The 16,603-nt window shown below is 40.8% G+C and overlaps 1 protein-coding gene across 3 annotated transcripts in view; it reads right to left on the reverse strand.

Annotated features, from left to right (window-relative positions):
* Positions 1 to 16,603, reverse strand: part of LOC111555812 (argonaute RISC catalytic component 3) — a 123,834-nt gene that overhangs the window by 33,488 nt on the left and 73,743 nt on the right. For all 3 annotated transcript variants that reach the window (XM_023232170.2, XM_023232171.1, XM_023232173.2), the window contains 5 exons: positions 12,994 to 13,081; positions 12,722 to 12,869; positions 12,170 to 12,289; positions 7,579 to 7,701; positions 7,283 to 7,416 (listed from right to left, as the gene is read on the reverse strand). In XM_023232170.2, the coding sequence (XP_023087938.1) occupies positions 7,283 to 7,416; positions 7,579 to 7,701; positions 12,170 to 12,289; positions 12,722 to 12,869; positions 12,994 to 13,081 (613 nt within the window). The remainder of the gene's footprint in view (positions 1 to 7,282; positions 7,417 to 7,578; positions 7,702 to 12,169; positions 12,290 to 12,721; positions 12,870 to 12,993; positions 13,082 to 16,603) is intronic.

Here is a 16,603-nt window from a genome sequence, read left to right on the forward strand (position 1 = left end):
AAATAAATAAATAAATAAATAAATAAATAAATAAATAAATAAATAAATAAATAAATAAAATAATGGCAGGCTGGGTGCAGTGGCTCACCCCTGTAATCCCAGTACTTTCGGAGGCCAACATTGGTAGATCACTTGAGGTCAGGAGTTCGAGACTAGCCTGGCCAAGAAGATGAAACTCCATCTCTACTAAAAATACAAAAAAATTAGCCAGGCATGGTGGCACCTGTAGTCCCAGCTACTCGGGAGTGTGAGGCAGGAGAATCGTTTGAACCAGGGAGGAGGAGGTTGCAGTGAGCCGAGATCGCGCCACTGCACTCTAGCCTGAGTGACACAGCGAGACTCCGTCTCAATAAATAAATAAACAAACAAACAAACAAACAAACAAATGTATGGCAGTTATTAAAAATAACTTCGCAAGCAAGTAAAATCCTATTTTGTCTTCAAGAAGGTTCATGGAAAAGATGAAATGGACCTTGATAAGCACTCTTGAAGACAGGCTTCTGGTAACTTTAGGATCATATCATTTGAACTGAGTAAGAATTACCAGAACCATATTGAAGAGACTGAGTGATATATAAAACTGCTAACCCAAGCAGCACAAGAATTAAATGAATACCAAGAAAATACTTGGCTAGATTTTCATGCTAACTCAGTCAGTACTGAAACTGTTAAGATACATAATTTGAACGAACTCCATGATCCGGGTCAAATTACCTATGATAACCCATCTAATAAACAGTGCTGTGCACCTCCACTGGAGAAAGAAAATTGCTATGTAAGAGGATACAATTCCAGCGTTAAGCATGGACTCATGAAGAGACTGGATGGCTGCCTGCTCCTTCGTGAGTCCTTAAAACTTCCATTACTAGAAGCTGTATTCCATGATTCATCAAGGAAGAGATAAAATGTATATATTGGCTGGGCATGGTGGCTCACGCCTGTAATTCCAGCACTTTGGAAGGCCAAGGTGGGCTGATCACCGGAGGTCAGGAGTTTTAGACCACCTGGGCCCACACGGTGAAAGCCTGTCTCTACTTAAAAAATACAAAAAATTAGCTGGGCGTGGTGGCAGGTGCCTGTAATCCTAGCTATTTGGGAGGCTGAGGCACAAGAATTGCTTGAACCCGGGAGGCGGAGGTTGCAGTCAGCCGAGATCGCGCCACTGCACTCTAGCCTGGGTGACAGAGTGAGACTATGTCTCAAAACAAACAAACAAAACCATACACACACATACACACACACACATTGGTGTTGTGACTGTTCTAAATTGCTAAAATGGTTTATGACCAATGTATAGTTTGTCGAACCCATACTCTTGAGAAGACAACCTAAACTTCAGGTACCTTTCTGATACATCTGAACATTTTACAGAAGGAGTTCATTCAATTGTGATTTTCAGTGCATATTTTCTGGTTGTACAGAAGCTTTCTCATACAAGTGGGCTGATGCTGTAACAGTAGCTAAAAGGTTATTAGGAAATGTGTTTCTCTTACAGGACACTGCTGAAGAAATCTCCAGTGACAGAGGTACTTGCCTCACTGGACTAGCTATAAAACAGTTAAATAAGGTATTACTTAATACAAGAGCATTAGGCAAAACTAACTGAATAATCCGGATTGCCTTGATCAAAGATGTTTCAGATTGATGACGATCAGATCCACTTCCAGTGAAAAACAAAAGTTGACCCCTTATGAAATAGTCACTGGAAGGCTTATGCTCCTAATAATAGAACCTCCTGTATCTTTTTTTTTTTTTTTTTTTGAGACGGAGTCTGGGTCTGTCGCCCAGGCTGGAGTGCAGTGGCCGGATCTCAGCTCACTGCAAGCTCTGCCTCCCGGGTTTACGCCATTCTCCTGCCTCAGCCTCCCGAGTAGCTGGGACTACAGGCGCCCGCCAGCTCGCCCGGCTAGTTTTTTTGTATTTTTTAGTAGAGACGGGGTTTCACCGTATTAGGCAGGATGGTCTCGATCTCCTGACCTTGTGATCCGCCCGTCTCGGCCTCCCAAAGTGCTGGGATTACAGGCTTGAGCCACCGCGCCCGGCCAACCGCTGCAAGGCTTTAATGCATTATGCCAAAGTGTACTTTTAGCAGGTAAAGAAAGCTTTTCACAGACCACTGACTGAGGACAAGCAAACCCTTCATGATCTAGAATTGAGAGGCTGGATCTTTTGGAAACACATCAGAGAAAGACCCCCCTTGTCACCCACACTGCAGCAAAACTTCAGGACCTTGAAGCTTGGGTTTGTAATCTCACAGCTTAGAAAGGCCCACCCAGACTCTTGGAACCATACACCCATCAGAGGGAGAACTTAAGGTAAAGCTAACGAGGGAAGTTTCTCTCAAGAAGCAGATGGCCTCCTAGATGTGGACAGAGTTCCCAAGATCATGCATCAAGACTTCTCTGCTGTCATGAGGCTTTTAGCTCTCAATTGTTTCCAAGTTCATGCCTGTTATGAACAACTGAACTGAAAAAGGGGTCTCTTGTATATACTCATAGCGTATACTTTTATTTGTGAAGGATAAAAAGAAACCTCATACTGGCCGGGTGCAGTGGCTCACACCTGTAATCCCAGCATTTTGGGAGGCCAAGGCGGGTGGATCATGAGGTCAGGAGATCGAGCCCATCCTGGCCAAGGTGAAACCCCGTCTCTACTAAAATACAAAAAATTAGCCAGGCATGGTGGCACACGCCTGTAGTCCCAGCTACTCGACAGGCTGAGGCAGGGGAATCGCTTGAACCCGGGAGGTAGAGGTTGCAGTGAGCCGAGATCATAGCCTGGCAACAGAGCAAGACTCAGTCTCAAAAACAAAAACAAAAACAAAAAACCCTCACACACAGAGAAGTTTACGCCTTGATAGAGGGAAGATGAAGGGCCAATGTGGGTGAGAAATTTTAATGGTACCTTTGTTGCTTCATAATCAGTCAGAAACAGAGCACTGGTCAACTCCTCCTAAGTTACATCATAGTTTAAAGAGAAAATTGTCAGTCACGTGTGGTGGCTCACGCCTGTAATCCCAGCAGTTTGGGAGGCCAAGGCAGGCAGATCACGAGGTCAGGAGATGGAGACCATCCTGGTTAACGTTAGTGGTGAAACCCCACTCTACTAAAAATACAAAAATTTAGCCGGGCGTGGTGGTACGCGCCTATGCTACTTGGGAGGCTGCGGCAGGAGAATTGCTTGATCCCAGGAAGCAGAGATTGCAGTGAGCCGAAATCAAGCCACTGCACTCCAGCCTGGGTGACCAAGCGAGACTCCATCTCCAAAAAAAAAAAAAAAAAAAAAGAAAAAAAAAACAGAGAACATTGTCAATACAGGTTAAAGAGAATATTGCCAGGAGGCCTTCACTCTTCTGGATGGGCATTATTTGTTCATTTATTTTTCTATGGTGTGTTTTTTTCTTTTTGGAGACAGGGTCTGGCTCTGCTGCCCAGGCTGGGATGCAGTGGCATGATCTCGGCTCACTGCAACCTCTGCCTCCTGGGCTCAAGCAATCCTCCCACTTCAGCCTCCTGAATAGCTGGGACCACAAGCATGCACCAATGCCCTAGGACGAGTTTTGAATTTTCAGTAGAGACAGGGTTTTGCCATGTTGCCTAGGCTGGTCTTGAACTCCTGAGCTCAAGCAATCTGTCTACCTCAGTCTCCCAAAGTGATTACAGATTACAGGTGTCAGCCGCCGCGCCTAGCCTATGGTTTGGAGTTAATGAGGCAATGATTAGAAATTTATCCCTCTAAATTTTCCAGCCTATTAGAAATTTATAGGCTCTTTAGCAGATTCTACTACAAAGACTATGGTTACAAAAAAGACTTTAAATTCTCTTGCTAAAATTGTGCTAGATAATAGAATTGCTCTAGATTAGTTACTGGCTAAACAGTATCTGTGCAGTTGCTGATACTTCTTATTGAACATGGAGGAATACATTGGATATTACAGAGATTCAGTTGTAGAGGATTAACAAATAGGCTGCTTGGTTGAAACAAGTAGACTCTTATTCTAGCTTATTCTTTGATCTATTTGATTTTAGGAGGCTTGGTTCATGGGGACATTGGCTAAGGAGCATACTCCAAACTCTTGGGTTTATTCTCCTAAGAGTCATAAGAGTAGTCTCCCTGGGATACTACACTCTCTCAAAAGTTTTAAGTGTTTGCATATGGCTGTCTGCAGAATGTCAAATGGTCTCTCTTGAATTGGAACAAAAACTCAAAGAAATGCGTGAGCATGAGGATGCCATACTTATGAATGACGTACTGAGACCAGAAACCAAAATCTCAGTAACTGAGAGTGGTGCTAAGGTCCTAAGTTTTGGTCACACTCTTACCTAAGTGAGGACCTAACCAAAAGGGAGGAATTTTTAAACAAAATTATAGGAGGTCATTGTTTCGGACTAAGCTTATGCCCAAGGCCCCAACAGACCACACCAAACCAAAATGGAGTCACTCATGCTAAGTGTGAGACAAGTACACTGAAACACTGAAGAAAGAAATAGATCCTAAAATAGACCAGGTTTTGTTTTTCTCCTGAAAACAGGAAATTTCAGCACAAGGAGGTCCCCTCTACTCTTACCCTTAGGAAAAAGTAATCTGAAGTCCTTGTTCCCATTTTACAAAACCCATTGTTCTGCTATTTCCCAGTGGGATTTGAGACCAAATAAGTAAATTTATGATGGTGACAGAGTGACATCAATGCCAATCCATTAAAAAAAACACACATACACAAAAATTTGGGGGTTAGATCAAAGGGGGTAACTGTTAAGTTTTGCTTAAGGCTACCTCCTTACATCTTTTAAGTTCAGCCTAGAGGTTTCTCTGAACATAGTAAACTGTAACCTAGGCCAGGCACAGCGGCTCACGCCTGTAATCCCAGCACTTTGTGAGGCCGAGGCAGGTGGATCACCTCAGGTCAGGAGTTTGAGACCAGCCTGGCCAATACAGTGAAACTCCATCTCTACTAAAAATACAAAAATTAGCCGGGCGTAGTAGTGCAGGCCTGTAGTCCCAGCTACTCCAGAGGCTGAGGCAGGAAAACTGTTTGAACCTGAGAGGTGGGGGTTGCAGTGAGCTGAGATCATGCCACTGCACTCCAGCCTAGGTGACAGAGCAAGACTCTGTCTCAAAACAAAAACAAAAAACTGTAACCTAATTGGATGGGTAAATAGGATATAAGCTACTTGTGTAGCAAACAGTGAGTTTTAGCCAATCAATTATAGCTAACTGTTCAAACCATCTTCAAATAAGGCAAATGCCAAGCTGTAACCAATCCATCTGTTTCTGTACTTCATTTCCATATTCTGTATGCCACTTTCCTTTTTCTGTCCATAAATCTTCTTCAGCCATGCGGCTGCTGGAAGTCTCTCTGAACCTATTCTTGTTCCAGGAGCTGCCTGATTAGAAAAACATTCTTTGTTCAATTATAAACTCTGTTAAATTTAATTCATCTTAAGTTTTTATTTTAACAGAAGATATGATTAGCTCTATTTTACAAAGGTGAACATTGAAGAATAATGAAATTAATAAATTATCCACGGTAATAAATTCAGGTAGTGGCAAATCTGGGAAGTATACCTAAACTGTCATTGAAAGACAATGATGTTGCTACTAGCCTACAAAAAGCAGGTGTGATACTGTGAAATATACATTTGTTGGCCATTTCTATTTCCTAGCAGACAACTCCTAAAATCCTTAGAAACTCCTCAGTCTTATCTTTTTGTATGATACTGATTGCCTAATGGCTGGTAGCCTTATAGGTGGCTTCAGGATGGGGTCTGGTTACCGGAAAGGCAAGGCAGGATTAGAGAGTTGGGACTTTCAGCCCCACACCCCCAACCTCCAAGGAGGTAAAAGGGGACAAAGGTTAAGTTGATAACCAATGGCTAACAGTTTAATCATTGAGGCCTATGTAATGAAGCATTCATAAAAATCCAAAAGGACGGGGTTTGTTAGAGCTTCTGGACAGCTGAACGCACAAAGGTTCCTGGAGGGTGGTGTGCCCAGGGATGCATGGAAGCTCCACTCTCCCTCCCCATACCTCGCCCTATGCATATCTTTACTGCATCCTTTGTAATATCTTTTATAATAAAACAGTAAACATAAGTAAGTGTTTCCCTAGTTCTGTGAGCTGCTCTATCAGATGAATCTACCTTGAAGAGGGGGTCATGGGAACCCATGACCAGAAGCCTGCACTTGCTACTGGCATCTGAAGCAGAGTGCAGCCTTGTGGGACTGAACCCTGAATCTGTGGAATCTGATGCTATCTCCAGGAAGACAGTGTACTGACTGAATTGGAGGACACCCAGCTGGTATCCACTGCAGAACTGATTGTTTGCTTGGTGTGTGGGGAAACCCTCCCCACATTTAGTCACAAGAGTCTTCTGTGTTGATTGTTGTGGTGTGAGAGCAGAGAAAAAACATGGTTTGAGCTTGTGTTTTGTCCATTCACAGTAGTCTATAAGGATGTCTAGTAGAATGAATCAAGGAATTTACTATGACTAACAAATTTTTCACCAAACTATTGAGAAGAAACTTTTTTTTTTTTTTTTTGAGACAGAGTCTCGCTCTGTCACCCAGGCTGGAGTGCAGTGGCCGGATCTCAACTCACTGCAAGCTCCGCCTCCCGGGTTCACGTCATTCTCCTACCTCGGCCTCCTGAGTAGCTGGGACTACAGGCGCCCGCCACCTCGCCCGGCTAATTTTTTGTATTTTTAGTAGAGACGGGCTTTCACCGTGTTAGCCAGGATGGTCTCAATCTCCTGACCTTGTGATCCACCTGCCTTGGCCTCCCAAAGTGCTGGGATTATAGGCGTGAGCCACCGCGCCCGGCCAAGAAGAAACATTTTTAAAGGTTCAGTGACTAGGCCGGGCGCAGTGGCTCACGCCTGTAATCCCAGCACCTTGGGAGGCCAAGGCAGGCGGATCACCTGAGGTCAGGAGTTTGAGACCAGCCTGGCCAACAAGGTGAACCCCCATCTCTACTAAAAATACAAAATTAGCTGGGCATGCTGGCACACACCTGTAATCCCAGCTACTCAGGAGGCTGAGGCAGGAGAATCGCTTGAGCCTGGGAGATAGAGGTTGCAGTGAGCTGGGATCGTGCCACTGCACTTCAGCCTGGGCAACAGAGTGAGACTTCGTCTCAAAAAAAAAAAAATTTTGAAAAAAAAAAAAAAAACTTTCAGTGATTACATATACTTTGTATTAAGGCAAAATTTGTTAGAACATTAGATGAGTAATTTAAAGTCTAAACAGAAAAAAGTCCCAAAGCCAAGGTAATGACATGCCTTACTTCAATATTTCTTCTCTGCACTGCCTCTGTGTGGCAAAACATGCGATAGCCCACATTTTGATTTCAACTCCTGTGTGGAATTGTTTCCCTCGCATATCCCATACTCCATGGCTTGGTGTTGCTACTGTCCGATTCTATGTGAGGAGAAAAAAATAACATGGTGAAAAAGAACAAAAATTTTCAATAAACAGAAAGTAAAAATTTCAAATCGCTGAACCGAAATATTTCTGATATGCCTTTCTCTCCATACTTATAGACTGTATGTGTATGATTAAAACATTAACAAGAGGCTTTACCCGTCCTCCATACTGGAGCATAGGTGCTGGAAGTACACGTCCAGTTACATGAGCCATTTCATCCCGAACTTTAAATTGAAACTCCTGAACAAATGGATCCGTTTCATAATTTGCACTTCTTACCTAAAAACGGAAAAAGTTTGTAGTTACTCTCAAAATTCCTCCAAATCCCCTACTTTACTGCATTAGAACCCTCTTTTTTTTCTTCACTGTGTAAATAATGTTTTCCAACAGGTCTAACCAATGGTGCTCTAACTACAGAATAGCAAATCTTAACCTGGGGACCATGGGTCATGAATGGACTGTAGAAATTCTGTGACCTCCTGGTAATTTATACAAAATTTAAATGTATGCATTAGGTTGAATAATACATTTTGGCCTGGCATGGTAGTTCATGCCTGTGATCTCAGCATTTTGGGAGGCCAAGTTAGAGGACTGCTCGAGCCCAGGAGCTTGAAACCAGCCTGGGCAACATAGTGAGACCCTGTCTCTACAAAAAATTAAAAAATTAGGCTGTGCCTGGTGGCTCACATCTGTAATCCCAGCACTTTGGGAGTCTGAGGTGGGAGAATTGCTTGAGCTCAGGAGCTCAAGACCAACCTGGGCAACAAAGTAAGACCTCATCGCTACAAAAAATTAAAAAGAATTAGCCAGGTGGGGTGCCATGTGCCTGTGGTCCCAGCTATTTGGGAGGCTGAGGTGAGAGAATTGCTTGAGCCTGGGAGCTCAAGGTTGCAGTGGGCTGTGATTGCACCACAGTACTCCAGCCTGGGGGTCAGAGCAAGACCCTGTCTCAAAAGAAAAAAAAAATCTATGAAAATGATAATAAAACTTTTTTTTTTTTTTAAAAGAGATGGAGTCTTGCTATATTATTCAGGTTGGCCTTGAACTCCTGGGCTCAAGCCATCTTCCTCTCTCAGCTTCCTAGATAGCTGGGAACATAGGCATGTACCACTATGTACTACCCAGCTGAAAACGGTAAGTTTGTATGATTGAACCTAATATGCTTTTGGATGGAGAAAGAAATATCTCACCTAAAAAGAGGTTAAGAACCTCTGACTATAGGAGATCTGGATACATTCTATTAAAAATTATTTTGTGTAGAGTTTGATATGAAGTATTAAAAATCTTAAGGCTTTTTAAAATTATTTGATTTATAATTTTTATATAATTACTTGACTATTTTCAGTGCCATAATACACAATTTATTTAATGGAATACACTTAAGACAGATAAGAAAGCCAGTATGAGTCACAGGTTATAACTGTTATATATTCCCATACATATAACCAAAGAGAAATAACTTAATGTAATTCAGTGTTGGATCTCACTTAAATTCATGCTTAAAGCATGCTACACAGAATCTCTCCACAATAAACAGGAAAAATCATTTCCTTTTCTTTTTTTTTTTTTTGAGACAGAGTCTCGCTCTGTCACCCAGGCTGGAGTGCAGTGGCCGGATCTCAGCTCACTGCGAGCTCCGCCTCCTGGGTTTACGTCATTCTCCTGCCTCAGCCTCCTGAGTAGCTGGGACTACAGACGCCCACCACCTCGCCCAGCTAGTTTTTTTTGTATTTTTTTGTAGAGACGGGGTTTCACCGTGTTAGCCAGGATGGTCTTGATCTCCTGACCTCGTGATCCGCCTGTCTCGGCCTCCCAAAGTGCTGGGATTACAGGCTTGAGTCATCGCGCCCGGCTCATTTTTTCTTTTCTTTTTTTTTTTGAGACAGGGTCTGGCTCTGTCACCTAGTGGCACAATCACAGCTCACTGCACCTTCAGCCTCCTGGGGTCCAAGCGATCCTCCCACCTCAACCTCCTGAGTAGCTGGGACTATAGGTGCATGCCACACACCTGGATACATTTTTTTTTAGAGATGGGGTCTCACTATGTTGCACAGGTTGGTCTTGAACTCCTGGGCTCAACTGATAGTCCTGCCTCGGCCTCCCAAAGTGATGGGGTTATAGGTGTAAGCCCCATTTTCTAAATTAGGTACTAATGGGGCATCTCTTTCAAGCTTATTTGCCATTCATTTCTGTACTTCAGTGTATCCTGTAATGAGGTTACAGTGAATAACAAGGACTATACTATAACAATTAATATACTGTGACTTGCTGCATGATGTACTTGGTGCTAAGTGTTTAATGATACATTTTCACAAGTATTTTATAGCTATGAAAGCAGTTCTTTTATAATCTGTATCTTTCCAGATACTATAAATATAATAATAAATATAATAATATGATAACAGTAACAGTAAGTAAATGGAGAAGCTAGACTTCGAACCCAGGGTTGTTAGACTCCAAAGTCTGTTTTATTTTTTTAAACTACTATATGATACTTTCTGAACAGCTGAGCTGTAATAAATGAGTTAGAACAGTGAGTTGAGACTTTTATAGAGAAAGTAAGAGGTCTTAGTTTCCAGAAGATTTTGGGAAAGCTTTTAAAATCTTATAGAATCAGAGAAAAATCCAGGATGAAAACCAGCCTATATTTTCCTAATTAAATATCACGTAATAACATTCTTTGACTCTTTACAGAAGAGTCAATAAGGAAAAAAGGTATTTTTTTCTGTAGTTGGCTTACCAAATAGAAGAACCAGTTTTTAGCCAAAGACGAAATTACTAAGGTTAAAAAATAAATTAAAAGAGTCAGTTTTGCATCCCTATTTTCAATAATCTTTAAAATTGCTTTTGGAAGTATTATTAAGTTGTTTTGGGAAATATTCATATTTCCAGATTTTTTTCTCTTTGGGCAGTTAAAATGGTATTTGAGAACACAGCCAGATAAGAATCAGACGCCCTTTTTTTTTTTGTGAGACGGAGTCTCGCTCTGTCGCCCAGGCTGGAGTGCAGTGGCCGGATCTTGGCTCACTGCAAGCTCCGCCTCCCGGGTTTACGCCCTTCTCCTGCCTCAGCCTCCCGAGTAGCTGGGACTACAGGCGCCGGCCACCTTGCCTGGCTAATTTTTTTGTATTTTTTAGTAGAGACGGAGTTTCACCGTATTAGCCAGGATGGTCTCGATCTCCTGACCTCGTGATCCACCCGTCTCGGCCTCCCAAAGTGCTGGGATTACAGGCTTGAGCCACTGCGCCCGGCCTCAGATGCCATTTTATCTTGAGTTTTGTCTTATTCTATGAGTTTTAAAAAGTGATACTGGTAACGCCTTCCTTCCCTTCATTTAGAACAATGAGACAGCACAGAGACCGTACATGGTTAAAACTATCTTCTATTTTTTCTCTTTTTTCTTTCTCTTTCTCTCTCTCTTTTCTGAGATGGAGTTTCGCTCTTGTTGCCCAGGCTGGAGTGCAGTGGTGCAATCCCGGCTCACCGCAACCTCCGCCTCCCGGGTTCAAGCGATTCTCCTGCCTCAGCCTCCTGAGTAGCTAGGATTACAGGCATGCGCCACCACGTCTGGCTAATTTTGTATTTTTGTAGACACAGGGTTTCTCCATGTTGGTCAGGTTAGTCTTGAACTCCCAACCTCAGGTGATCCGCTCCCCCCTCGGCCTCCCAAAGTGCTGGGATTACAGGCCTTGAGCCACTGTGCCTGATCTTCTTTTTCTTTTTCTTTTTTTTTTTTTTGAGACAGTCTCACTTCATTGTCCAGGCTGGAGTGCAGTGGTGTGATCGGCTCACTGCAGCCTCTGCCTCTCAGGTTCAAGTGATTCTCGTGCCTCAGCCACCTGACTAGCTGGGATTACAGATGCATGCCACCATGCCCCACTAATTTTTGTGTTTTTAGTAGAGATGGCATTTCACCATGTTTCCCAGGCTGGTCCCAAATTCCTGGCCTCAAGTGATCCACCTGCCTTGGCCTCCCAAACTGCTGGGATTACAGATGTGAGCCACTGAGCCCAGCCATTTCTTTATTCAGACTGTATAGCTGCCACTCTGATACTGGGGACTAAGCAATCTTAGACTGAGTGTTAAGAATTTTAGTATTGGCCGGGCACAGTGGCTCACGCCTATAATTCCAGCACCTTGGGAGGCTGAGGCGGGCGGATCATGAGGTCAGGAGATCAAGACCATCCTGGCTAACACAGTAAAACCCTATCTCTACTAAAAATACAAAAAAATTAGCCTGGCGTGGTGGCGTGCGCCTGTCGTCCCAGCTGCTGGGGAGGCTGAGGCAGGAGAATGGTGTGAACCCGGGCGGCAGAGCTTGCAGTGAGCTGAGATCACAGCACTCTACTACAGCCTGGGTGGCAGAGCAAGACTTTGTCTCTGAAAACAAAAACAAAAACAAAAACAAAAACAGAATTTTAGTATTGCTAGTCATAATTGACTTTTCCTCCTATTTCCCACCTCTTTTAGGTGGAGGTTCCAATTTACTAAATTGCAACGTTTCTTCTGAGAGGATCTGTTCCCTGGATCTACTTAAAAAGCTCAGTGTTCAATGAGAAGGACCTAACCCTTCTCATATAACCCACCAAAGCTTGTATCGAGAACATTAGATTACTTCCATGATCCCTTTTAATTCTCACAGTCCATGAAATGGTAGTAAGGTATGGGTTGATAAGGACATGGTTCTCTAGTATTACAGTTCGCCCTAATATGTTTTAAATTCTCATTTCTAAGGTTAAGTACTAACCAATCTGCTAATTTCCTCTTGTCTATCTGGTGCAGATCTTGCTGTTGCCTTGATCATAGTGGAAGTCTGATTGTCTGTTAGCTTCTTGATACATCGTTGCCCTGCCACAATATTACAGACCTACAAATGGAAAAAAGTTTTGTACTAGATGTATATATCTTTTTTTTTTTTTAGCTCTTACTTAGTGCCAATTAAATGTAAAATAAAAATTTAAAATCAACTTCATTAAACCACTTATTTTCAATATGTTAAGTAAAAAAGTAGTAAACAAGACGGCTCTACACTATGATTATAATTAAGTAAAATGTACATCAGATGAAGACTGAAAGAAGTGTAGTATATCAAAATGTTAACAGTGGTTAGACTAGACTTGTAGGACTATGGATGAACTTGTTTCGTGTTATTTCATTATAGAAAATTTAGAATAAATTAAAACTTAAAAACAGTTCATATTCCAAAACAAATGTTCTGTATGAGGTAAGTTATCCGCCATAAAAGACCCCAAAAGAATGATGAACAACAGGGTATGAATTAGCAGTGTGAAGGCATTACTTCTAGCGGCAGGTAGGTGTGTTTCTGCTCCTGCCCGACTTGCAGGCAGGGAAGGTGCGGGTACTTCAGCTGAAGAGTATACTTTTCTCTGAAATACTGTGCTACTGTTCTCTCCACAGTTTGGCCATTTTCTAACTGTAAAGGAAAACTGAGAGAAAAAAAAAAAAGTACACATGAACAATTATTTCCCAGTAAGAGTCAGAAAAACTCCCAACCCCACTAACTAGGGCAAGCTGCCTCACACCATTGCTGCTCTGACAAACTTTTCTTACGTTTGATGACTGGCAGGCCTCCTTGTTACATTACAAACACGGTATTTCCGTCTCATTGTTCCACAGTGAGTCACTTCAACCTTCAAACCTGTTCCCAACAAGAAAAATGGAGGTTACAGAACTGTCACATGTAAAATATTTATACTTATAAAGCCTGTTCATACTATAAAAACTCAATTCTGAACAGACAAAAAATTCTGTGATACAGGCAATACGACATCAACACCAGATTTTACATATAACATTGCTAATAATGGTCACAATCATGACAGACCTAATGGCAAAATTTTTCCTTACCCCATCAAGCCTATACATTAAAAAATAACATCGTAAAATTTGCAAAGCCCATAGATCAAGGGCCAAAATCTTCCATTAATAAAAAACGCTGTTTACAATAAATTCAGGTATTTATGCTGGGACAGGGAAGGAGGAATGAAAGGGGAATTCCAATAATTCTCAAGGTATTCCATAATTTCAAATTATGTGATATTTACCCAGCCCAGTTATCACATACTGATTGAAGATCAGAATTTTATAAAGCTCAAGAAAGAAGCCCTTTAAAGATTTATAAAGCAGGAGAAAAAAATACCAGGCATTTTTAACAGAAGTGACAATTTTATATAAGTATAATATAGTGACACAGCTCTTTTCCAATACTATTAAAAATCAAATGCAACCAAAATAATTCCTAAAGTAGGTGATCCCTATCCTCTTATGGCATCAAGACCCCTTTGAGAATCTGACGTAAGCAATAAACTCTCAGCAAAATGCACATATACATTATTTAGCACATGATTTTAGGAGTTATTGGATCCCTGCAGTCCATCTGTGGACTCTAGGAGTTCAAGGATCCCAGGCCTGCTCTAGCATGTGAAGAAATGGGCTTTAAACCATTGACTGAAGTTCTTCGAGATGAATTTTCTGAAGCAGTGCTATCAAAGAGAATTTTCTTGAGATGATGGAATGTTCTACATCTATGCTAATATGGTAATCACTAATAACATGTTACTAAGCATAGGAAATGTAGCTGGTGTACCTAAGAAACTGAAAATCTAATTTTATTTATATATATATATATATATATATATGATCTTGGCTCACTGCAACCTCTGTCTCCAGGGTTCAAGCGATTCTCCTGCCTCAGCCACCCGAGTAGCTGTAATTACAGGCACCCGCCATTATGCCCAGTTAATTTTTGTATTTTTAGCAGAGATGGGGTTTCACCATGTTGGCCAGGCTGGTCTCAAACTCCTGACCTCAGTTGATCCACCCACCTCGGCCTCCCAAAGTGTTGAGATTACAGACGTGAGCCACCACACCTGGCCTTAATTTTAATTAATTTAAATTTAAGTGTCTACATGTAGTCAGGGCAGTCTTGGCCTAGAGAAGAGTTAACAGGTACACAGAGGTCACAGATAACCAGCTCCTTTCTAAAGTTTGGCCTAGACTCCAAAGGATAAAGTACAAAATGGGGTAGATGGAGAACAACTTTAAGTTCCCTGATAATATTTATGGTTATTACTCTTTGTCATATTTCTCTTTTATATTTGTGATTCCTATACTGCAGTGGTTCTTAGCCAGAGGCCAATCTGTCCCCCAGGGGACATTTGGCAATGTCTGGAGGTATTTTTGATTGGCATGACTGGGGATGTTACTGCTTTCTATTGAGTAGAGGCCAGGGATAGTATGAAATATCCTGTAATGCATAGAACAGCCCTACCCCCAATCCCAACAAAGAATTATCCAGCCCAAAATGTCAATGCTGCTGAGGTTGAGAATGCCTGCTGTGGTAAAATGTATTTTCTTACCTAACTGCTACCTGCAATTAGGTAAGAAAATTAGTACCAAACACAAAGATCAATCATATAAATGATATTTTCTTCTGATAGATCAGAACAAATTAAGATGTTAAATGGACATGGTATCCATCCCTGTACCAGATTGGTATGGGTTTGTTTTTCTTCAGAAGTGCTCCTCCTTGAATCAGTGAGTAGTAGTTTTTCATTAAAACTACCTTTATAAGACAAAAATGTCAGATCAACTAGAGAATTACTATGTCTTTATATTATAAAGGAGACTAGAAAATAAAATACTATCAAAGGAGGATCTTAAAAGAAGGAAATACTAATAATATGAAGTAAACAAGATGTAAAAATACTATGTTCAGGGGAGAACACAATAGAAAAGTCTAAAACAAATTTTTGTTATTTGTACCACTTAGCAATTTATTTTCAACTCTTCAAATTAAAAAAAATATGAATAAGGTTCTCCGAGCCTATAAAAGTAAACTTTTACTAAAAATAAGTTGGCACTAATACATATATATATATATATATATATATATATATATATATATATATGGTACTTTTACCATACATTTTCCCCAATATTTCTGCTGTTTAACCATCATGAGTTACTGGATAAAGAAACCACTTCAAAGTTATTATTAAATATTTTGGTACAAGTTCAACTGGAATAAGATGAATATACTAAGAAAATCAATTCTTTATTGTATACTTTGCATCAATATTTAACAGCTAGCATCAAATTCTTCATACCAGCTAAAAAACCCATAGAAACAGGACAGAACATAAAACTCTTATTCTCTTGGGTTACTGTAGTAGGAATACATGATGTACTTTAAAGAACCTTTTTAAAATTTTTTTTAAAAAAGCACTATTTTACTTGGAACGAAGAAAAAATAATCAGTTTGTCAACTGGATCCAACCCAGATTTTTCCATCCCCAAACTAGGATCATAGGTTCCTAAGAATTAGACCAAAAATCTAGGGGCTAGCAAAAGGTTGAAATTTTTAAAAAGTGGACTAGATAATTCTCTGCCCAGGTCCCTCCCCAAACCCTCCATCCAACCAAAAAAAAAAACACTTTTGGCTTTAATAAATATTTAACCTATAAACTTGGCTTTACCTTTACTATAACATCAACTTTATTAAGCTTTCTAGTCATTTTTTCAGTCATTTCTTTGGGCCCCTGAGCAGTTGAAGTTAAGATCGAGTCCATGCTCTTCGGGTAGCAGTTGAATCCTTGTTCTGTACATCTTGTATTTTCTGTGATAGAGTGGTGATATGAGTTGATTGCATAGTTACCGCAAAATAATGTAAGTGACTTCATGATATCCGAGGTGGTAACTAAGCAGCAACTCCACTGGAAACCATGGCATTTAGATGATCACATATTAATGGTAGGTAATGCACTAACCTCCTGACGATGCTAGCTGTGCAGTTAATACAGATTATGAAAGGACAATGGTATGGTTGCAAAACAGTTACATAAATAGTTTCTTATTTTGGTATTTAAATAACTTGAGATAAATGGATGTTTATTTTTGAAGCAGGGTGGATCTTCCTTTTAATGTTTTATTACAATGACTCTCTCTCTCTTGGTTACTGAATGGCAAAGAATGAATGATTACTGGTGCAAGCAGAATGTATTAAACTAGTCTAATTGATTTGGGGGAACTGAAAGATGTTCACTGAACAAACTTAAATGCTTCATTCAAACCACAAGCTGAAAATTATCTGCAATAAATAGGTAAAATCTTAAAATAAAAACAACATTATTTCTGACTATTTAAGATCTAACAATATAAA

This window comes from Piliocolobus tephrosceles, chromosome 1, assembly GCF_002776525.5.
Source record: "Piliocolobus tephrosceles isolate RC106 chromosome 1, ASM277652v3, whole genome shotgun sequence".
Classification (NCBI taxonomy): domain Eukaryota; kingdom Metazoa; phylum Chordata; class Mammalia; order Primates; family Cercopithecidae; genus Piliocolobus; species Piliocolobus tephrosceles.